Source organism: Anser brachyrhynchus (genome assembly GCF_964034855.1).
Source record: "Anser brachyrhynchus genome assembly, chromosome: 3".
Classification (NCBI taxonomy): Eukaryota; Metazoa; Chordata; class Aves; order Anseriformes; family Anatidae; genus Anser; species Anser brachyrhynchus.
The window spans coordinates 3,019,671-3,037,495 of record NC_137696.1 but is presented as its reverse complement, the minus strand read 5'-3'; the positions used below and the strand labels follow the sequence as shown (position 1 = coordinate 3,037,495).

General features: G+C 44.9%; 1 protein-coding gene across 18 annotated transcripts in view; it reads right to left on the bottom strand.

Moving 5' to 3' along the window:
• KIF16B (kinesin family member 16B) overlaps nucleotides 1-17,825 on the bottom strand; it is a 158,170-nt gene that overhangs the window by 126,000 nt on the left and 14,345 nt on the right. For 10 of the 18 annotated variants that reach the window (XR_013949285.1, XR_013949286.1, XM_080587143.1 and 7 more), the window contains exon 2: nucleotides 16,581-16,615. The exons of 1 other annotated variant lie outside the window; for it this stretch is intronic. Coding sequence is in view for 14 of the 17 variants with exons in the window: in XM_080587130.1 (XP_080443256.1) it covers nucleotides 16,581-16,615 (35 nt within the window). In the remaining 3 variants the exon portion in view is untranslated. Of the gene's footprint in view, nucleotides 1-13,805; nucleotides 14,711-16,580; nucleotides 16,616-17,825 lie in introns of all 18 variants that reach the window. 7 more of the 18 variants (XM_080587138.1, XM_080587142.1, XM_080587131.1 and 4 more) reach the window with 2 other exon arrangements.

The window sequence follows — 17,825 nt, the reverse complement described above, 5'->3', positions numbered from 1 at the left end:
AATGAAAGGGAAACTTCTTCATATTAACAAGAGAACTGAGTTTGGGCTTTTTAACATGACATTCTCCTCTCCATGGTGCGCTGGACCACCTAATTCTCCTACGTTCATCAGCTGACTGTGAAGTCACCCTCTATCCACAGTCAGTTTTCTGGTAGAAATTCTAAAGAAAAGCAAAGCCTATTTTAAAATCTACATTAATGAATAAAGATTAAGCAAATAAAAGTGCTTACTTAAATATCAACACATTAAGTTATTTTCTAAGCTAATAAAATATATAATTGTAATAATTGCAGCAATAATTATACAACTGAATTTAGATCTACCAGTGAAAAACATTAGAGGCATACTTTTAGAGATGCCTCTCAGTCATTTACAAGTCATCCTCATTATCTTTTACTAGGTCTGAACTTAAGAGACTCAAATACTAAAATACAACTATGGGTAATAAACAGGGAAAGGAGAAGTTTCCAGTGGTACCTTTTAGCAGGAAATAGGCTTTGTCAGAGCAGTAATGCAGCCGTGCACAGCTACTGCTCACCCCACCTCCACCCCACACCCTACCTGTCAGCAACTAATTGGTGAGAGAAGGTGTAATATGTAACTTGGCCCAATTAAACGGTCTATTGTGTCACAAAAATGTTTCAACTAATTAGCAACCTGCTTCCTCTAGGAAGTTTGGAAGAACTCCACATGGGCAGAAGGTTGTGCCAGATCTCCTGCTTTCTGTCTGGGCTCCGTCATGCTTGAGGTGCCCAAGGGGAAACAATAAGATGTGGTTGTGCTTTCTTTGCTGCACCCAGCCGCCTCTCCACATTACCAAACCTTAAGCAACTTAACAGTGAAAAACTGAAAAAAAATATTTAACATCTAATACCCATATATCAGCCGCCCCACTGTTCTGACAAGCCTGGAATCATTAATTTTTATGATAACAGTGACAGTATCACTAAATATTATTAAGGAATAAGGATTCCAAAGCCACAAAAATAAATAAATAAATAAATATGGGGCTAGTAAAGCACCAGCAAATAATAAAAAATTATTTTGCATTTTTGTATGGAAAGGGAGAGAATGACCTGAAGCAGTACTGTTATCTGAGTCAGTGAGCCAACCTGAAAGAAGCAGGGTGAATTGACAGGAGAAAACATTCAAATCAAAAACTAAAGCTTCACTTTGTTATCAGACAGTTGAGTATAATTTATTGAACATAAAGAGCTTGAGAAGATCCCATAAAAAAAAATTGCTTGTCCAACACCAGTCACTTCCAGGTAACCATTTCATGCAGCTCAGAAGGGGCTGAATCCCTTTCAAAAAGTTCTGATCGCGAGTTCCACCTCAGTTAAAGGTTCAGGCTGTAAGCAAGTGTGTTTCAGTTTTAGGCACCCTCCCGAATACGTTCAGGGCTGGAAGGGGCCCTGGCTGCAACCAGCTCGGCCCAGAGGCAAGCCCCAGCCGATAACCAAAGGCACTGCCCCGCAAGTCCCACAACCTCCATTACAAGGCAATGTCGAGGGGCCGGCTGCCAAAACTAGTTCGCAATTACTGCTTTGGTGACGGAAGATGACTTGTTTCCCCTGAAGCCTGATCTGTTTGCGGAGTGGTGTTTCGGGCCAGCCTGCAGGCTTCACTCGCTGCTGGCTCAGGCACCACGTGGAGTTCCGGGATCACAAGGGAATGAAACGTGTAACCCGTGATCCCTTGGCCCCTCACCAAACGGCAGCGTGATCAAGCAGGAGAGTTTTTTGGCACAGATACCAGGAAATCCATCACCTCAGTGCTGCTACTGACCCTCTGCTACTGCTGAATTCAGCTAGCTAGTCAGCTAACAATTAAGGGAAAGGGAGGAGAAGCCATCAGAAAAAGCTCTTCAAATAATACCGTCGCTTTATTTTTATATAAACCATACCAGCATCAGTACCAAGATATGTTCAAAAGAGCCTGCATACATCTCTTTTAATGGGATAACCTGATAAATGCTTCAGTTGGGCAAAGCTTCAGTAATTCCTCTTTCTGTGTGAGTTAGGAAGAACTGCCCCAACCTGAAGATGATTCAGCAGCGCTGTCAAAACACAGTAGCTTCATGGAACAATCTGCAATGTAGACACCTCTAAGGTGAGTTTCTTTCCCTCCTTCCCTTATATTCCCCGCATATTTTCAGGGCAAAGACCTGAGCAGTTTTTGCACTTCCATGGGCATCTAGTCCAAATGCAGTAAAACACGAGCAGTATCTCCAGCTTTCAAGGCAACTTTCAAAGACCTCTTTGCGTTAAGTCACTCATCTCATCCTCCACAAGACTTTCTGAGGATCCTCCCACAGACAGACAGGAAGGAGTGGAACACGGTAATGCACTCTTACCTCAAATGTCACTGAACAAGGGAAGCTTTCGGAAGAACCCTATTACAAAGTTGCAAAATGCCTTTGGTCTTTTTCCAAGCTCATCCTTAAGGTCCTTCACTGGAAGGTTAAGTTATTCAAATGGTGGCTTTTTAATAACCTGTTCTGTATTATTCAGACATTAGAGCATTTACTATAGCTTACCCTGTCAGAAAATCATGATATGTTTTCCATTAAATTGGTACCACGGTGATCAGTTGTGACTACCATAATATCCGACAGACATGACTCTGAGAAAAAGAACAGAAAAAAACAAGAAGTGTTTTGGCCAGGGGACTGGAGGGGAAAACCAAAAAGGACGGGACAAAAAGTGCCATCAGTTTTCTCCATCACAGTGTTTCTAAAGCCCACTTCAACAGGCCTCCAAGGCTGCACGGACAAGGATACAGGTACTCCCTGAACTGCCTGCTGAGCATCTGTGTCAAAATGAAAAGAGGGCCTGTAAAATATGTCTTGGAAATTCACTTTACTATAGACATTTAATGGACTACCTGTTGGAAAACGGGGTTATCAAAGAGCGAGCGTGTGATTTTGTTTTTCAGCTACTCAAAAACATAGTCTGAGTGCTTGTTAAAGCAACTCAACCATGCTCAATGGCTTTTCTTTTCAGCCAAGTGCCTGCTTCCTACATTCCCACTTGAGGCACGACGTTACAGATTTCCTATTTTACCACTCTGCTTGTTCTCGGCCCAGGTGTATTTCTGGGCTCACGATGTGAAAGCATGAGGGCTGCTTCACAACCAGGAGAATTCAAGGTAGATTTAACTACAAAACAAACACAATGTGTCACAGAAAGAACTTTGCTTTTTCTTGTAGCTTGGTAACACGCTAACCGTACGTTGTGCCTTCATGTCTCATTGAATCACACAGACCAAGAGCACTTTCCTTTGTTTGAGGAACTCTTGAAAGGAGAACATTCGATTCAACTGTATGCTTTAAAGTGTCAAACAAAAAGCCCACTACACAAGGATGTTTTTGTTACTCTAACTACAGGAAAAGTCAGCACAAACTAAACTATCACACAATTTCTAATTTTCCTTTTGCTCTCCAGAGGTTTTTGTTTATTCGCTTCCTCAATGCTTATCGAATCGTTTTTTAGAAAGTGCGTTTTCTTTAAATGTGTTTTTTTTAAAAACATACACGGGTTCAGGTTAAGAACAAACCTGGAGGTCCGCATATGAAACATCCAATTCAAACCCAAGATTTTGGTGGTTTGAGCCACCAGTGCCACACGACCGCACTCTATAAAAACCAGCGTCCTCTCCACAGCAGGGCAGTAGCCCAGCGTTAGCCCGGCCTTCCTTAGCTCAAAGCGGCCCAGTGCTGCTGACTGACAAGGAAGGCCGCAGGCTCAGAATTACACGACTGAAACCACGTTCACACTCAAAGATAGGAACTCCACATCCTACAGCGTCAGGCATGCAGGCAGGTGTCCTTCGGCTCCAGGTGAGGGTGCGTGCCCAGTGGGTTCTCTGACGGCTGCTACGGGCCGCAGCCTCCCCCTCGCCAGGGAGAGCTCTACAGACTTCCACCACCTCCCATTTTCTCTGAACACCACCATTTCGTCACCTTGGAGATCTCTACCAAGCTGTCAAGTCTGGATGACATCGGCCAGCAGATTCAAAAGCTGTGACATGGGAACCGACTGACTGACAGACAGGCTGCACGACATCTTCTGCCTCACCTCAAGCAGCCTGACAAGAAGACAGCAGAGAAAAAATCCTGGGGATTGAAGTTTAAATAAACAGCCTGCTATGATATGATTGTAATTGTGTTTCAGGAAGACAAAGACATGATACACATACTTGAGACTTTAGAAAAAAAAAGGCAGCAGTTCTGTCATGAAGCCCATTTTTCTGTGGTCAATGTAATCGTAGTATTTTGCTAGTGCAGACTGTTGGCTTAAGACGATACCCACATTCCCTTTTGTGATACCACTTTATAAAAAGAGCTGGCAAACTTTGCCGATCATTAAAGGAGAGCTCTGCCACTCTCAGAACTTTTTTTCACAATGCAGCTGAAACCCGAATAACAAACTCAGTCACAGAGAATGCAGAAACAGGACAAATATTGTACAACTCACGAAACAGAAATATTCCCTTAGTTTATATACTAGTACGCACGTATCAGTTCTTGTATGAAGGACAACCTAGATTAAATGCCCTTAGCCATAACAATAAATTTCACCAACAATACTGAAAAGCAGTAGTTTAATCTACAGCAGGAAGGCTCTCCTGGAAAATGAACATAGGGGTGTCCTTGCACTGTCTTATGTCCAATAATATCTAGCTTTTCTTGGAAAATTATGCACGCTCATGGCAACACCTGCAGACTGGTCACTGCATTAAATCAGGTACCTGACCTGCTTTTTACATTTGTTTTTAACAGCACAATAGATAGACTTCAGGCCTAGCAGGTATCAACATAAGCAATTTTTTAACCACTAGCAACAGCTAGCTTTTAAAAAAATCACCGTATCCACACATGCCGCAATCAATGATCACATAACCTGAACAATATGTAAGCCTCAACCAGAAAGCTATCTCGATGGCTACTTCTCAGTTTTTTCTGTGCAGATGGAGTGCCAGACCAGGCTCGGTTATGGCCTCACCAGTTCCCTGTCCTGCATGGCTCTGAGCCGTGCACATGCGAACCCCCTCTTACACCTCTCTGTTGGCACTCTACAGGAAAATGTAGCAAAATCGCTTATTTAGCAGAAGCAACATAGACTAACCTCACACAACACCAAGTTGATTTGACTGACATCCTGGAATTTTGTTGCCATTATTATGAAACTATAAAGTTTCTCTATGACTCGGCTTTTAGGCCACATGTTACTTTGCTTTTAATATCCTGTCTCTTCTGATTCCTTCTGTTGTTACTGCTGCTATTCCAAGTCATAAAGACAGTATTGACTTAACCTCTTGTGTACAGCAAAGCCTGATTCAAAGAAAGCAGATTGCTTCCCTGCAGTGTCCTTGGCTTTTGGGGTAGGGGGTCCTCTAATTTGAGATCCAGAACTGACAAACTGTGCCTGACCTCACACATCTGTTAGGCTCCCAAGTAATCCATAAGGCTGTTCTTCAGTCACTCTTTCCCTTAGCCGAGGCACACACAAGCAATCTGGATTGAAAAACAAATGACTTCAGTTATCTAAGTACAAATATCTGCCAAGCATAAGCATACAGAAAAATGACTGGTGCACTCCAGGTTTTCGCGTCTCTCTGTTGCTTTATATTTACCATATAAACTTTGGAGGAAAGCCTTCATAAAGCCAGTATTTGAAGTGTCTGAGTGTTCAACAATAAGAACTTTAGCCCATGGGCAATTAAGATGCCTACTGCCATGCATGCTCTCCTTCTGTTAGATAACTCTGAAAAACCCTCTCTCAATAAATAACCCCGGCTTTGTATTTATAGCTGCTGCAAAAGAAAGGACTTTGCTCTTCAGTTCAGCCAGCTGTTCTCTCCAACAATACCTGCCTTTCAGAGATACTCAGACTTCTGAGAGCCTTCTAGTCCAAGAGCTCAGTTAGGTTAAAACTGCTGAGTGCTAATCCCATTTATTCAAAAATCAGTCTTCATTTCAAATAAACAGAGCCTAAGAAACCGACAGACTCACCTTTCTCTTGCTTTGTTTCATTAGGAAAGTTACAACACAGAGACTCACCGCCCTTCTCTGCTGGTCTCAAGGAGCTCTCAACAAAAAGCAGAGTCTGAAAACATTTTATCATTCCTCATTTTAGTGATATAACATGTAGGTAACCTGGTAATGTGCTCGATAATACTGAATTCAATGACCTAGGAAATGCTATTCTAAAGCCAGGCTTTCAAGTTCAAAATGCTTAAGATCATAAAGCTTTGGGGGTTAGAAATTGTAAATGAGGGCAGTTGAACCATGCTGCCACACGTGCCCACGCTCCTGCTGTGCTCCAGCCACGCTGGCACTGGAAGGTCTTTGTTCCTTCATGCCATGGAGGGCAACAGAAGGAACAAGGTGGCGATTGTGACAAATCCCTCAGGCTTGAAAAACTTTGAAGCATTTGCATTAAGCACCGAAAAGGACAGAAAAATGAGCCCACATCAACAGAAGCACTGTGTGGGTTTCCTGTTCCCTCCTGGTTTATGCAGGCTAAGCTGTCGGTCCCAGCCGTTAACTCTTCAGGTAACGCGAACACAGCACTGTGCTCGAGCACCTTCTGCAGTGCTCAGCTCACCTCTTGCTTTGCCACTCGCTGCTGCGAGGATAAAGCTCTGCGGCTGGGGCTCTCCCTCCCCAATACACCTTGCTTTATCAATGAAAATGGCAAGACGCTGCTTTAAAGACAGTGTACTCAGGTTCGTTTTGGGCCTGCGTGTAAGGCCCTCTGCAGAGGAAGCCAGAGGCAGAATGGCAAAGGCAGGAGCTACTTAAGTCATCTACATCTAGTCTCCCCTTCCCATTCACGCAAGATCACATCCTATAATGACTTTCTTCAAAGGAATTAGCTCTTCCCAACTGCCTGGGCCTTCGTTCCCCTTGGGAGATTGGCTCTTCCACAACCTAAACTATCTCATTAGCAGTAATTCCCTGGATACAGCTTAAGCTGATGCATTTTTAGTTTCATTCCATTATTCCCAAGATACTACGAAGAAGCCATAACTAAATATTTAATTCCTCTTTTCAACATTTAAGCCCTGCAAATATTTCTAGATTTGCATCTCCTTATCTATTCCAGCAGTCATAACGCATGAAGTACACATTTAGCTCGATATTTTTTGAATCAATGATTCCAGTCAGTTTTGATAAGCTTTTCCAACATAATTCAGATAATGAGCTTCTAGAAACTGAACTTAAAAAGGCACCGACACAGGGGCTCACCGGGGGAAGCACAGAACGCAGCTTCTGTTTGGCCACGTGAGGTACATGCAAGCAAGAGCTGAACTCTGATCACACTCAGAAGTTCAAATTCATCAGCTTGCTGAAAAGCTTCAAAGATTAACCATCGAGGAAAAGGGCTCAGAAAGAAGAGGAAAACAAGTCACAAGCCACTGATGTCCAAAGACCATGTACTTTAACATAGGTGAGAAGTTCTGAAGAAACAAAACACCGGAGTGCTGGCATTCGTTACTGCTTGCACCCCTAAGTTTCAGCTTGCTTCAGCAGCGCTGACATTTTTTATTGTGGAAAAGCCCAATGAGAGTCCAACAAGTTTTTCTAGAATATCCTGACCTGTGGCATCCCAATTCCCAGCCAACAATCATCCTTGCTGTTGCCGTCTCTCTTTGGCATTAACTTCTCATCTTAGCAAAGGCCACACTCTCGTTAGACCCTGCTCCATAACAGACATCCAACACCACATTTCACCACCCCTTAGGAAACCTGTGATGTTTGCTATTTAAGCTCTTGAAGAGGGCAACTGTTCTGTTTTACACTTGCAAAGCTCTCTGTACTACTTAAACACCTTTGGCATTTCCCCCCCAACACTCCCGGCTGCTGCTTCTTCCATTCCTACAGGGCCAGGGCTGAACTCTGCACCTACTACTTACTACCTTTAAGTCAAAAAAAAAAAAAACCTTAAACCACAACCATATCCCATGCTACTATATTGATTATAAGACTTCTGTCACCTCCTTCTTAGTTTTGCCACTGATAACCTGAACTTTTCTGTAAGCCCCCTACTCTCTTCTCCGTTTTATCTTTTCTAGTCCTTAAAAGATTAAGGTAATGCTCTGCTATGAACAAGCTGTAATTTCTAAATTCATTTGCTCCAACAGCAAATTCTCCAGCCTTTCCCCCATTTTCAAAAGGTCTGCTTGCAGCCTTATAACATGCCTTACTACGTCCTGTCCTCAAGCATAATTCCCTTAGCTGACATTTAAAGGAGCCCCACAATACCAGCACCTCTGTTTCCCAGCAATCTCTGTTAGCTCAATTGCACGTTGATTCCAAAATGACAGACCGCAGTAACAGTCACAAGCTACCATCGCTGAGACTTCCGTCATCTTTGAGGGCATTTTTACATAGTTATAGATATCTACGTCACCATTTGCAGATGCCCGAAGAACCTGCGTTCTCTCCACGTTAACCCCACCTGGGAACCTGACCGTACCCACCGGGTATCATCAAGCCACTGCCAGACATTACCCATCTGTTAAGTGCATCTTCATTTGGGTCACTTAAAAGACAGCAATTATTAGGGACAGAAGATGTGTACACTGCCATGCTGACGCTCATTTCTCTGGTTCTCCGGTTCTCCCATGACTATGGGACCTATCCTGAAAAGATGAACATGACCATGTTGTAGGATAAAGCTATTTCTACTGTTTGCTTCTCTTGAAAAGATGAGATAATAAATAGAAAATAGACTGTACAAAACCACTGGATTTTTTCCAAGATCTCTTAGTATCAACTTTACCTGATACAAGAACTCAGACTTCAGCCTACACCTTTATGCACTGGTCCAACACTTACAAAAGAAATAGCACACTGATGATGGTCTATACACACACACATGCCTTATTTTCAGGGAGAGAAGTGTCTCTACTCTGGCAACCTTCCCGAAGGAAAAATCTGCTGGAGGTCCTTAAATGGGTTCAAGATTTTGGATGTAAAAAATGGCAAGGTGAAAAGTCACATTCAGAACAGTTAGTTTGTCTTGCCAACCTGGCATCAAACTCGATTTTTACTGAATTCAGGCTCCCCCACTGATAAAGGATGAGGCAAGAGAGAGGTACACTCACTCTAGGCACACCAGAGCCTCACCTATCCTTACAGATTTTTCAACTTCTTTTTATAATAGGGAAATTGTACATGATAATAAGTCACAAGCACCATTATTAAAACAGAAGTTCAAAGAGTTAACATAAGAAATAGCAAACTCTGCTTGCTGACAAATGGCTTATCCTCATTGGTATTGTCGTTTAAAAAGTGATAGTTTTGCACCATTTGGCCGTACTTAAGCTCTGAGTTACGCTTCTCCTATCGCTCTGGTGCCCCTTATGAACCGCAACTGGTGATCAATGCTCAGAAACAGACTCAGCAAAATTTCACCAGGCAATTCAGAAACAAACACAGTATTTAACTGTTGGTGTCCTTCCTTGTAATCATTTCAGCTTTTCTTACTCTACCTGCTATACTGATATTTTAAATATAAAGATGGAGTGTTTTGATAAAATAAATTCATGAAAATGAAAAGTACCCACAGTAACATGTATTTTAGCCAGAGCAATTTATTAAGAGACACCAATGCATTCCTCTCTTCCCTGCATTAGAAATCCTGTAATATATTCTCCATTTATATGTCGTGTGTCTCAATTCCAAAAAGCATGGATAGCTAAGAAGAACTTTCACACTCCCAATAATCTCCCACATAAATCACTTTGAAACATAAGGAATACAAATTACAATTTCTGCTGGCTCTTAGTTGTTTACTTGTTTATCACTGCTGCCACTAAAAACACTCTAGTCATGTGTTTCTTGTAAAATGAAGCCCCTTACTTTATAGCTCTGTCCTTTGCAGTGCTATATTAATTCGAGCTGTTGAAAACTCTACTATTGATACTAAGGCTTGGATTGTGCAAGGAGTTATTTTTAAAAGATAATAAAATGTTGGTCCTATAAATCCCGGGGTACTCAGACTCCAGCCCTGAAGCTGAAGAGTTACTTAGACTTAACTGAGAGGCGTAAAAATGTAAAACCAAGTGGGACAGCCTCATGTGTAATGGCTAATATACAACTACAGCCTACACAACTAAGTTGTCAGTATTGGCATGGCTTTTAATCCAAACAAGTCCCAGAGTCACACAAAAGCCTTCTATAAGCAGTAAAACATCTTCTGTGTCTCACCACTATCAAACATAGAAGCTGTTAATCCTCGTGCAGTAACTGTGAGCGACGGCACAACCAGGTAGAGCACCACGGCTCCTGACCACACGTTTCTGCCAGCCCCATCAGCCACTTCAGGTTGTAGAGCAAATCTAAGGAGAGCTAAAGATTGATCGCTTCAAAAAATCAAATTGGAAATCCTATTCCATTATATTAGAAATAATAACGGAGCTGTGGGAAAGTCTACGAAGTTCATTTAAATAAATGTTTAAAAACATCGACAGCACTGGATAACCACAGGATGGTTTGGGTTGGAAGGGACCTCAAAGTCCATCCAGTTCCACCCCCCTGCCATGGGCAGGGACACCTCCCACCAGACCAGGTTGCCCAAAGCCCCATCCAGCCTGGCCTTGAACACCTCCAGGGATGGGGCAGCCACAGCTCCTCTGGGCAACCTGTGCCAGTGCCTCACCACCCTCCTAGAAAAGAATTTCTTCTTTATATCTAATCTAAATCTACCCTTTTTTAGTTTAAAGCCACTCCCCCGTTGTCGTATCCCTACGCCCCCGACCAAGAGTCCCTCCCCAGCTTTCCTGTAGCCCCCTTTAGGCACGGGAAGGCCGCTATAAGGTCTCCTCACAGCCTTCTCTTCTCCACGCTGAGCAACCCCAACTCCCTCAGCCCGTCTCCATAGGAGAGGTGCTCCAGCCCCCTGAGCATCCTCGTGGATAAGCACGCAGGAGGAAGAACTTGCTGCAGTGCAAAGACAGGAAAGGCTGCATATGACCTTTACTTAGTTTATTCAACTAATTAAATTCAGTAATTAATTTATGTGAATCCAAGAAACAGATAAAAAGCATAAAAAAAAAAAAGGTTTGTTTTCCTCCATTACTTCATGAATTGAAAGCCAAACAGAACAGAGCTGCCAGGTATAAGAAACTGAGGTGGCATAATAATTAGTAATATCAACTTGATTCTTTCAGATACCATTCGCTTTATTACATATCAAAACATCTTCTCTTATTTAATCAGCGTATTCTAGGTGGTTTTATTTAATTGACATCCCCCTCCCCCACAAAAAAAAAAGTATAGTTTTCCCGAATACTAATTTAATTCTTGTTTTCACGCAAATAAAACGATGTAAAATGGAGCTACGAAGAGATTATCCCCTCGTTCTTCTTAAACGACTCTAAACAGTTGAAAGTAAGGCAACTTATTCATTTGAACTGTGCAGATACGGGAACATAGAACAGAGATAGAATTACATTAGACTTAATAGGATGCCAAATTTGGAAGACAATGGTTAGTAAGTGGTAGCCCAAACAAGTGTGCACAGTAAACAACCAGAAAAGTGCTTTCTCTATAATCCCATTATTTATTACAGAAAATGGCCATTCTGACAGAATCTCAATGAGAAACTACATTTTTTGAGACCACGGTACAGGACCCTCCAGTAAAGTCCTCCAAATTACAGGACAATAAACAAATATTTCTAATGATAGGTTTAAAAAAATGAACCTGTAAAATAATGACCAAAATCATAAATTTTCCAGAGCAAAATGCACCAACACCCCAAGTTCAGCTCCCTGCAGATTTCTACTCTATGAAGAAAACGTAGTCTTAAAGCCAGCTGACAGGTTTTTACACGTTTTATAGAATTATTAAAATGTCAGCACGAACTGAAAGGCTGTCACTGCAATTGTATATTGAATTAGGGAAAGGAAAGATTAGACGGAGATTCACAAAGTAACTGAACTTTCTAAGCTCATGCTCACAATTGGCTTCAAAGCAGTAACTGTAAAGTAATTAGACACCACTTTTATTACATTATCCAGAGATACAGTCAAAAATCTTTGGGGTAACCTCTGTGTGATCAATTTGGGATGTTAACTGTTTAGAGAAGAATGGTCAAGCGCTTTGACAATGATACTGAAATGAACAAATTCCTTCCAGGTCAAGCCAAAGAAAGAGAACAACAAAAATAAGTCACGGGAGAAGGGAAAGGAAAAAAAAAAAAAAGGATCAAAGCTTGTCATCGAAGCCATGGCACTGCAAGCAATCCCAAAACAACCCCCGCCCTGCCACATGATTCATTCCAAGATCCGTGTTCATGACTTATTACACAATTAGCAGGGGTATGACACCATACAGTGCAACTGCTCCATAATGCAGGAGTCTGAACAACTGTTCATTAACTCGGTCTTCTCTAATTAAAAATGACTCATGAAATAAGCTGCATGATATGACTAAGCTTAGAACAAACCAAAGCAAGTTTACAGACACACATGAAATCACATTTAACTCTATACAGTATCACGTTAAAGATTTTGGAAGCAAGCACTGCAGAATGAACGCCCAGTTGGGAAGTCCCTTTGAGCTGTCAGCAAGGCCCTTCCTCTAGGAAATCCTGCCGTGCTTACAGCAACGACCCATACAGCCAAGCATAGCTAAGCGAAGACACAAAGGAAACCAAGAAGAAAAACATGTTTGCTGCCCCTGTCTTGCGGTTCACAATACCTTCACTACTGCAACAGGGGACAGCAGTGGGTGCCCAGCTTACAGCATGTGTTGGCAGTACCTCGAGCACGTCGGTTCGACACTGCCTGAAGATGAGCGCCACCGGCACCGCTCCCGTTTGCCAGAGCCACCTGAGGTGCTGCTCGGTGCCACGCGGAACAGCAACCGTGCATCCAAAAGTCAGGGCTTGGGCGCAATATCCCCTGGCGCTGAATCCAGCCTCCTGATACGTACCATAAACATCAAGCACCGGCCTGCACATGGCAAGGTTTGAGCAATTTCAACAGGGAGGCTCTCTACTGCTTATTTTCAGTCAGAGAAAACTTCCCAGAAACTTTCAGAAAAAGCTTCTCCACAGCCCGCTCACTGCCACTCAGCACGTGGTGTCAGCGACCGTTTTCTTGGCTTGCTGCTTTGACCACAGCAGACCCTGGCCTGCCCTGCTCTTTAGCTCTTTCTTTTCCATCATACCACCAACTAATTTCATTGTTTTCTAGGTATGCGCTCTGGTCTAGCCCCATTCGAGCTGTCCTCTCACGTGTCACCTGGACGGCAGGTCCAGGGTCACCGTAATGCTGCTCTGCGATGACGCTCGCCGACTTCCACTCGCGCGGTACCAGCGTTGCTTCCAGTGCCTGCCACAACCACCAGCCCTCTCCTCTCCTGCCTTTTTCCCTTTCCTCTCTTTTCCATCTCTCCGCACACGATGGTCGAACTGAATTCCTCCACGCTACCAAACGCTACACCAGCAAGTCCTGCCCGCGCCTTCAAGCCCCGCGCTGCCTGCTGTCGGGGACCCGCTGCGGACGGGCGACGTGCAGGTGCAGAACATCGCTGCGTGCGGGTGAGTGAAACCCGTGAGGGTGCTGGTGACGGGATTACCCAGCACCGCCGGCCTGGGACAGCCAGCTCCATCGCGGCGCCCCAGCTCCCTGCAAGCGACCCGCGCTACCCGAAGCCGACTCGGCATCGCCCCTCGCAGCCTGCCGCAACCTCACCGCCACGGGGCCGCCTCCCCGCGCCGCTTCCCCAGCAGCGGCCGACGAGCTCTGCCCGCCGCGGCTGCCCCAGCAGGGCCGGCGCTCACCTGCGGTTCATGGGCCGCACCCTCACGGCCACCTTCACCGACGCCATGGCGCGGCCCCGCCGCGCTCCCGCTGCCGGCCCGGTGCCGCCGGGCCCGAGGCAGGCCGCGGCCTAGCCCATGCCGCTGTGGCGCCGCCGCCCTGCCCCGGCGGGCCGCTACGGGGGCGCGGCGGGGACAAGCGGCGGCAGGGCGCTGCTGCAGCCCGCCCTCGGGAGGGCAGGAGGAGGAGGAGGAGGAGGAAGGGCACAGGGTGGGGAGGGGCGGCCGCGGGTGGCTGCTGCTCGTGGCGAGGGCAGGGCGCCGCCCGAGGCCTCCCGCCGGGAGCTGGTGGGCTCTGTGTGTGTCAAAGCCTGCCTAGCCGTGCGGGCAGAGAGCTGTAATGGTAACACGGGTGGTGCAGGCCTGCCCGCCACACTGCCCACCCACGGCTATCTGGGTGGATTCATGGCTAGATACGCAGATGACTATAATATCTGTACACAGGATTGGTGCCAGCATCTGTCAATGTCTGTACATCCGCAACATATATCTACGTATCTGTACATCCGCAACAGCCAGAGATGTTTTTCCATAAGCGGATCTATACATCCACAATAGCTAGAGATCTGTATCCATAAATATACATCCACAACAACCAGAGAGATCTGCACCGATAAATGGATCTACACGTCCACGTCCATACATCCCTACAGGTTTCCACTGGTAACTTTTTTCTCCTCGTTTTCTCTTCCAAACCGCAAGCGGACCAGCTGCGAGCAGCCCCCAGCAGGAGCCCCACTGCCATGCCGAAACAGGGATGAAACCCAGCGTGGCCGTGGCCACCAGAGCCACTATGGCTCCCCCTTGTTGGTGCTGGCACAGTTCCTGAGGATGATTGCGAGGTAGGTGGGCTCCTCCAGCACTGGCTCCAGGGGGGCAGCAGGACACACAAGAACAACAACAACAACAACAAAATAAGCAGGATTAAAAGTAATAATGCAATACATAATACATATTTTGGTCTGTTTGAAGCTGTCGCTGTCTGGAAGCTACACACAGGACTGAGACATCTGCTGCATGGACACAGTCAGTCATTGCAGCGTTATTGGCCTGAGAAGGCCTCACACCCCAAAACCTTACCTTCAGTGAAGACTCATCATAACAGCTGATCATATCCAAAAAACAGGAATGAGACGGGGGAGTCACAGGAATAGGGCTAAAAACATGGACTTGGGCTAGCCAAGTAAATCAGATAAATGCCACAAGTCCCCACCATCCGCTGGGGAGGTCCCATGGCAGAAGGACCACACTTGGCAGACACGGCACCGGCTCTGGGAGCACTGGCCCACGCAGGGGAAGTTGTGTGAGGAGCAGAGCAGTAGGAACAGGTGTCAAAGAAACAGAGGGAAGGGGAGGCTCCAAGTGGGATGCTAAGAGGGCAAGGTAAAGAGAAACATTAGCTAGTGAGTGGTTAGCGTAGGTGGCAGCCAGGGTCATGCAGGCTAATGAGATGACTTAGGAAAAGGAAGAGACAGACGGGCCCCATGTGTAAAACCTAAAGGCATTGGCAGAGTGTTAGGAAGAGAGACAGAGGAACACAGAAAGCCACGACAGAAGGGGTTTGGAGCCAACACAGCATGTGAGCCAGATGGGCGGAGCATGGGACCCCCCATGAAGGAACTGGGCACATCGCTGGAATTTTGTTGAAAGTTTTAAGGAGGACGTGGAAAAAGTGCAATGAGATGACAGTGAATACCACGTTCAAATTAGAAACAGAAGAATAAGCTAAAAAGCGTGTGTAGATAAACCTATACATGCATGCATAATAAAAGAATAAAAAACAATGGTAAAAATAATAAAATACAATATAACTATTTTCAGCATCAGCCAGAGATCCTAGAAAAGTGAAAGAATATGTACCCTAATTTGTAGAGCATCTACTAACTCTTCTCAGACAATTGTGCCTCTGCTAGCTCTGACCAACAAAGCTACAAAGCAAGGCCTCTGGTACAACCTTTCATTGACCACGCCTCCACATGCTGCTGTTCGAGGCATCCTAAGGCCAGCCATAAGGGCACGCAATAAGCTTCCCCACCTGGGCAGATCCTCCCATGAAATGGAAAATATTTTCCCATTTTCCATAGGAAGCTTCCATTACAGATGGAAGTCAGAGCAGCTAATGCACGTGCAGCGCACCCAGGGTAAAGCAGCAAAATCTCCCCGGCTGCACTCTGATTGCAATTCAATCCAACACAAATTATGGCCAGGGAAGTGGCGTAAACAGTGTGGAATAGATTAGTCCATTCAGTATAACTAAGCAGCCCTCAGTTAAATATTGCTCTGGTTAGAGATGCTCAGCACCTGCACTACTTGCCCGTCTTTAACAAACATCCACAGGGAGCACAGTTTTGCTCCTTGGATCCATTTCTGTCTCTGTGGCTCTCTCCCTTCTAATGGCTCTGTTCAGCAATGAGTTAATATTTGCCTTGAAATTCATATTGTTTCAGTCTGACACATTCTCATACCAAGCACGTAACATCTTTTGCAATTTCAGTAACTACCATGTTAGTTGTAGAAGATGGGGATCCAGCAGGAAGTCTGCTTCCTTATGGATGCGTCCTGTAATTAAGCTTTTTGGTGGATGTTTGGAAGAAGGCTGAGCCTTTAGGGAAGTCACTCTATACACAGTCTGATTCTTACAAAAGTTGCCAGAATGTGATATTTTTGAGACTTCCATTCATAGATAAGTGTGTCGATATCAATGAAAAAAGCAAATATAAAGGCACACATACGTACCCACAAAAGCGTTTCAACCTCCTTTCCTTGAAAACCTGGTGGAAAGCACAGCTGTCAGTTTCTAAGTATTAAATATTTTACACTCAGAAACCAGTGTCAAAGTTTGTAAACCAAAATCCAAACCAAACCCAAGAACACACATTCCCAAATACTCCTTTATTTCCCTGGCATAAAAGCATTTAGTAAAGACGTCACTTGGGTATGGTTAATGAAGCATTTTCAAGGTTCCTCCTTGTGTTACCACAAAGAGTTTCTGCTACCTTTCACTCTTGGTTTGGAAAGCCTGTTCCACCTGCTGTAGAAATTGGGCTTGGACTCAGAGATGGGACCTTTGGTGTTTCTGTGAGTCTCCAAAGGAGACAAACTGGGCTTCACCTAACTCCTGACCATAGTCTTCTGCACTTCCTTCTGCTCCTGGTTGGTGTAATTGACCTCTTGCAATGGATCTGCTCACTCAGAAACGCCCTCAGGCACACACTGTTGTCTCCCGGGGTTCTAAAGCAGGTCACAAGGCCAGAAAATGACAGCCTAGACTTTAATGAGTGATGCGAATTCATTCATTCACACCCTTCAGATGCACCCTTCCCATGACTATGCCCAGCTTCCCTTACTCGCCCAGTACTTCCCACTTTATTCCCTCTACATGCAAATAGCATCAAAGGGCAGCAATTAACAGCTTGGCCAGTGGTGACGTCCTACCTGCTGTAATCCTCTTTTTTATCCCATTTAGAAATAGGTTTCTGAGAACATGCTGGTGACCATGACTTCTACCTGAGCTTGCTGAGATATCCATTCAGCTGGCAGCCGAACGGAGGGGACAGACAGACAGACATCTCCCCGTCTTGTGGGGAGCTTGCTGTGAGCTCCCACTCAGCTGCATACTCTGAGCGTGTATTTACTAATTTGATGCAGAAAGCCAAGCTGTCACCACTAAAGAGACTGATTTCACAAAGTGACATGAGGGTCCTCTGTGGCCATTGTTTGGGAACAAGGTATTATCTTGTCAAAGTTACGGATCAATTCATCAGGCAAGTTATCCTTCTCTTGATTCCTGTGAAGTCTTCAGGGAAAAACACACACTCAGCTTCCTCCTGAGGCCTGCTGCTCCCTGGCACGGTGAGCCACAGGCTGGGGGTGCTTTTAAAATCTACCTTGCCATGCAGAATTAGCTGTCATTTCTGCCTTCCCCATTGAGACTTTTGTGAACTTCTTTATCTCAGCTACAGGAACTGTCCTCCTGGCCAG